Source organism: Canis lupus, chromosome 29, assembly GCF_048164855.1.
Source record: "Canis lupus baileyi chromosome 29, mCanLup2.hap1, whole genome shotgun sequence".
Classification (NCBI taxonomy): Eukaryota; Metazoa; Chordata; class Mammalia; order Carnivora; family Canidae; genus Canis; species Canis lupus.
Genome location: NC_132866.1, coordinates 28,422,226 through 28,428,579, shown reverse-complemented (window position 1 = coordinate 28,428,579; position 6,354 = coordinate 28,422,226). Strand labels below are relative to the sequence as shown.

Sequence of the window (6,354 nt, the reverse complement as noted above, 5' to 3'; positions counted from 1 at the left end):
TTCTGGGGAACTCAGCAAGGTGGACATTGCTGGGTGTCACTGGCACAGGGACAGGAAAGTCATTCCATAGAGTCATTTACATCACACTTACAAACCCAGAAAATGTTTTGAAAGCTCCATGTTGTGTAAAATGCCCATGTATGACAATAAGTGGCAGTATCTAGGCATTTGTGAATGAAATCCTTTTCTTATTGAGAAACTATTGTTTATTGTTGAAATAGCCCTCTGGGATTTCAGAAGACTTGGTCACTTTGTCTTGCTATGGGAACAGCATCAATTAAGAATCATGTCAGCCTTTCAGCCATTCCTTCAGAAATCTCCCTTGAATGCCTGCTATGTTGCAGGCTTGATGATAGACTCTGGAAGTAGAGTGGCCAACCAGCCGGAACTGGCCTCTAGATGCAGTGTGGACTGGCATTGGAGACTTCTGGAGCCAAACCATTCCCCCAGAATAGGAAAATCTTACTGAATACTGCTGAATGGATTCACTGCCACAACAGAGGGCTAACCCTGGAAACAGAGACCATTCTGAATTGTTCTGAATATATTTATGTTTAAATATGTCCCAGATAACAAAATAGAAAGCTTCATCTGATGGGAAAGCAGGAACAAGCCTTTCTAACGTGTGGCCCCAGCACTGGGGATTTCAGGTAGGGACTCTCTGGGGCTGCTTCATCTCCATCTCTTCTTTTCTAGCTGACCCGGGGCTGCACTTTCTTTGGTAAGACTCTGCCTTCATGTCCTGAGTTGGGAACTCTCCTGGTAGGGGTTGCTTGAGGCATGCTTCTCTTGAGATGGAAGTTAACCTGGAAGAAAAAAAAGCAGCAGCTAGGAAAGTAAAGTAGTCAGTTTCCTATACCCTGGAATAGAAATTGGGGAAAACCTGTTTGGACCTGGTTTCACCACAGTTCCAGGTCCTGAGGGCAGGGGACCAAGGAGCATGATTTCAGCAGCACTGGTAGTATCAGGCGTGGCTGACAATTCCAAGAAGTGGTTCATAATCACTAGTGATATATACATCAATATATATATATATATATATATATATATATATATATATATATAGCTGAATTAACTTAATATACATTTGTTTTATAAGGATTAGAAGAAAATTACATCTGCATCTCAAATAACAATTTCACTAATATTACTACTTAGGACAGGAGCTATGATTGACGGTGCCATAATAATCCCCTTCACGCCAATGTGTGAATCACAGGCATTGTGCTCTGGCATGCCAATGAATACCTCAACCTTCAGATCTAAACCTGCTGCCATAAATGCTTGAAAATATAGATAGTAGAAATGATACAGATTATTAGATGGATTCCTAAATTCCAAATTTCCATGTACAATGAGTGCATCCTTTCCAGCAATACACTGAAACTTCCCCTCTGGCCATAGCATGCAGATGTAAAGATAATTCTGACAAGTGTAGGATCTGCTGGCTGTGGAACCATCCGAGGAAGAGGGAGTGGCACAGTGTTCTAACCACACTCCCTTGAGGGATCCTTGGCTTTTAGGCTCTTGGAACCATTTGAGCTGCTGAAGCCAGCTGGGAGTTGAAAAATAGGCAAGAGAGCTCTCCATGGGGTTATTTTCTGCCTCTTCCACAAAAATCCACAGCCAGCTTTTCTGCTAGTTCCCCAAAGTAGAGGAACTCAGAGCAAACTGTACTATATCATTATCATTTTGTATATGGTAATTCAGAGATCTAGGAAAGAGAAAGAGAGAGAGAGAGAGAGAGAAGGAATGGAGGCTGACATCTGGCAGGCTGTGGAGAAAAGCAAAGAGGACACCGGATGACTCTGGAAGATCTTTGAAGGAGTCTTAACTGTAACATGAAAGGCCTCTAGTAAATAATCTCCCCCCACCCCCCAGCCAGATGGATCTCTGCTTTAAAATGAAGAGAGAGGGGCAGCCCCAGTGGCTCAGTGGTTTAGCGCCACCTTCAGCCCAGGGCGTGATCCTGGGGACCGGGGTCCCATGTCGTCGGGCTCCCTGCATGGAGCCTGCTTCTCCCTCTGCCTGTGTCTCTGCCTCTCTCTCTCTGTGTCTCATGAGTAAATAAATAAAATATTTTAAGAAAATGAAAAGAGAGATAGATTCTACTGTGATTAACAAATGGGTTCTTAGTTGTTTTTCAATCTGGGAATTATATACAAAAGACTATTTTTTTTCTTTCTGAGTTATATTTGACATAATGATAGGTTATGTTAATTTATTTAAAGGCTATATCACAAAGGAAATGAAATCTTCTGAAGTAGAATATATTACTTTTGTGGACTTGCAGTTGTTTGCATCCGGCTTTGAAAACCACTTGTAATGCAGGGCTCACACATGTGGCTGCAGATCAGTCATTTGATTTTTGGGTAGAACAAGAAAAAGGGATGGGAGAAAATGTTGCAATTTTTTTTTTGTTTGGGTTTTGTTTTGCTTTGCTTTTATTTATTTGAGAGAGAGAGAGAGCACAAGGAGGGGGCAGAGGGATAGGGAGAAGCAGGCCCCTCACTGAACAGGGAGCTCATCCTAGGACCCTGGGATCCTGACCTGAGCCGAAGGCAGATGCTTAACTGACTGAGCCACCCAGGTGCCCTGATATTTGCAAATTTCTTATCAGACAAAGGACTAGAATCTAAAATCTATAAAGAACTTACCAAACTCAACACCTAAAAAATAATCCAGTCAAGAAATGGGCAGAAGACATGAACAGGCATTTCTCCAAAAAAGACATTCAAATAGCCAACAGACACATGAAAAAGTGCTCAACATCACTGGGCATCAGGGAAATACAAACCAAAACCACAATGAGATATCACCACACCATGAGGATGGCTAAAATTAACAGGTCAGGAAACAACAGATGCTGGTAAGGATGCGGAAAAAGGGGAACACTCTTACACTGCTGGTAGGAAGGCAAGCTGGTGCAGCCACTCTGGAAAACAGTATGGAGCTTCCTCAAAAAGTTAAAAATAAATCTACCCTATGACCCAGCAATTGCACTACTAGGTATTTACCCCAAAGATACAAACATAATGATCCAAAGGGCACCTGCACCCCAATGTTAATAGCAGCAATGTCCACAATAGCCAAACTATGGAAAGAGCCCAGAGACTGATGAATGGATAAAGAAGATATGGTATATGTTTATAATGGAATATTACTCAGCCAACAAAAATAATGAAATCTTGCCATTTGCAATGACGTGGATGGAATTAGAGTGTATCATGCTAAGCAAAATAAGTCAATCAGAGAAAGACAAATACCATATTATTTTACTCATATGTGGAATTTAAGAAACAAAACAGATGAACATATAGGAAGGAAAAGAAAAAATCAAATAAAACAATCAGAGACAGAGACAAACCATAAGACTCTTAACTCTAGGAAAACAAACCGAGGGTTGATCAAGGGGAGGTAGATGGGGAGATGGGGTAACTAACTGGGTGATGGGCATTAAGGAGGGCACATGATGTAATGAGCACTGGGTGTTATATGCAACTGATAAATCACTAAATTCTACCTCTGACACTAATAATATGCTATATGTTAATTAAGTTGATTTCATTTTTATTTTTATTTTTTTTAAGGATTTGTTTATTTATTCATGAGAGACATAGAGAGAAGCAGAGACTAGGCAGAGGGAGAAGCAGGCTCCTTGCTCGGAGCCTGATGTGGGATTTGATCCCGGATCCTGGGATCAGGCCCTGAACCAAAGACAGACACTCAACCACTGAGCCATGCAGGCGTCCCCTTAGGTTGATTTTAAATTAAAAAAAGGGGGTGGGATTTGCTTCAACGTGGATGGAACTGGAGGGTATTATGCTGAGTGAAGTAAGTCAATTGGAGAAGGACAAACATTGTATGTTCTCATTCATTTGGGGAATATAAATAATAGTGAAAGGGAATATAAGGGAAGGGAGAAGAAATGTGTGGGAAATATCAGAAAGGGAGACAGAAAGACTCCTAACTCTGGGAAACGAACTAGGGGTGATGGAAGGGGAGGAGGGCGGGGGGGTGGGGGTGAATGGGTGACGGGCACTGAGGGGGACACTTGACGGGATGAGCACTGGGTGTTATTCTGTATGTTGGTAAATTGAACACCAATAAAAAATAAATTTATTATTAAAAAAAAAGGGGGGGTGGGGAGAGAAAGTTGGTTGGGAAACTGGGAAGAGCAGATAACAGGCTGCCACAGTTACTCTTTGTTCCCTGCATCTACAAGTAGAAGTAGTTTATAATGTGTCGGAGCTAGGAATAGAGGGAGGAGAGGGATGGGGGAACTATCTAGAAATTTCAGAAGACTTTTCAGAGGATGTAAAGAACTCTTTATTCAAATCCTTGTGTTAAAATAATGGATTACAAACATGGGTTGTAAGCTTAGCATGAGGCACTGTAACACACTGGCTAAGAAGGTAGCCCTGGAGGCCCAAGAGAGGTTCCAGTGGTGGCTCCACTTTACTGGCTGTGTGACATTGGACACACTTCTTACCTTCTCTATGTTTCAGTTTCCTTGGCCATAAATGGGAATATTTACATGCCTCTGACAGAGCTGTTGTTAGGGTTAAATGAGATCATTCTGGAAAGCTCTCATATCATGTCTTCTACATATAAACCATTCAGTAAATGGTACCTGTAACTGTATTTGACTGCACAGAGTTAACAGGGAAAGGAGCGAGTGGGTGAGCGGGTTGGCTAAGCTCTAGGATTGTATAGAGAAGGAACTGGACAGAATGAGGAAGTCCTAGGGAAGAGCAGACTTGTGGGTAACAAGGTCTATAGAACTGCCTCATTACCTTTTCCTCATTTGAGAAACCTGAAGATTATTGTCAATGATCTCTGAGCTTTTTTAGCTCTTTGATCCTACTCTAATATGACCAAAGCTGAAAAGAAGGTCCAGCCGGTAGGTCAAAAAGCTCCTTGCTTCCCGTCCTTCCTATGGAAGACAGCCATAGAGAGTTGAATACTGGAGAGCCACTGGCTCTTTGGCTTAGGTGAGTGGCCTGTAAGTCTGGCACACAGGGCACCAGGAGGGGGCAGCACGCCATCTGGTGGTAGTCTCAGCTGATGGCACAAAAGCATGCAACCCTAGGGTGTCTGTAAGTGGGCAAGGTCTCTGGGATTTACAAACCAGCATTTGTTGAGGAGTTTCAGTGTATAGGTCACTGTAAACGAAATGCTTTATATGCACTTTTTCATTCCAACCTCTTATAAAGGAGGTGCTATTATCACCAATTTACAGAGGAAGAAATTGAGGAAGAGTGATTAGGTAATTTGTCCAAGCTCTGTAGACAAATGAGCCAGATTTAGAAGAAAATAGTGCTTTTCATCATTATGCTATGTTAAACAGAAGAAAGAGAAAAAGCCAAATGGAAGGGGGAAGGGCATAATAGGAAAATGAAGAAAAACAAGCATATGAGAGCAATGATTTTTTTTTTTTTTAAGTGAAAGAAGGAAGCTCAGCAGAGACTAGAACCATGCAATAGGTTGGAAGTGATCTTTACAGTCCTCTGTGAAGGTCAGCCTAACTCACCAGTTTTGGTTCCCCAGGGCCCACGGTCACAGTCACTGTCTCCGGTTCAAACCCAGGTGCTGTGGCAGTGACAGTGTAGGTGCCTGGAAGCAGGAGCCGGAAGTAATCTCCATGGTCACCTAAAAGTTACAAGAATATAACTCAGTCTGCTGATTAGAAATCTGCCATTTGGGACCTTGATATGAAAAACCATCAGAGGGTTTTAGCTGACCACAGCTTAATTTTTTAAAATAGCATGATGAAACATGAAAACAATTTTAGGCTATTTTATATAATAAGAGCATGAGCTTCTCAGCTCATAGGGAGTAGAAGTTACACTGCTCTGTATTGAGAGTATTGTGTTTAATTCTATACTCTGTATTTTAAAACAAACTCAAATCCAGGAAAGAGTCACTAGGAAAAAGGTTGAAAGATCTATGAATGTTTTGCATGATAAAGAAACCACATGAGACTTCTGTTTCAATGTTAGAAAAGCCACTGTGAAGAAATGACATCTATCTAAAAAAAATAAGAACGAGAACTATGAATTTAAATTGTAGGATCAAGATTTTTGCTAGACAGAAGCAAAACTACTGTGACAAATAGAGTTATCAAAAAAGAAATGGGCTACATTATGAAATTGTGAGCACTGAAGTAGAGAATGAATGAGCATTTCCAGAAAAGCCACATAGTTGTGCAGTGCACAACCTGCACTGATGGACATGGCTCTACACTAATGGACATCATGGCCCTGGGTTCGAAAACTAGCTTCAGTGGTGTTGTATGTGTGTAACCTTATACTAAGTGGGAGGGCTGGACTAAATGACCACTGCAGTTCTGAT

The 6,354-nt window shown here is 41.5% G+C and overlaps 1 protein-coding gene across 3 annotated transcripts in view; it reads right to left on the bottom strand.

The window, feature by feature from the left end:
- Positions 1 to 526: 526 nt before the first annotated feature.
- The window catches only part of CPN1 (carboxypeptidase N subunit 1), a 33,703-nt gene continuing 27,875 nt past the window's right edge, over positions 527 to 6,354 (bottom strand). For all 3 annotated transcript variants that reach the window (XM_072805709.1, XM_072805708.1, XM_072805710.1), the window contains 2 exons: positions 5,534 to 5,652; positions 527 to 806 (listed from right to left, as the gene is read on the bottom strand). In XM_072805709.1, the coding sequence (XP_072661810.1) occupies positions 693 to 806; positions 5,534 to 5,652 (233 nt within the window). In that variant the 3' untranslated portion in view covers positions 527 to 692. The remainder of the gene's footprint in view (positions 807 to 5,533; positions 5,653 to 6,354) is intronic.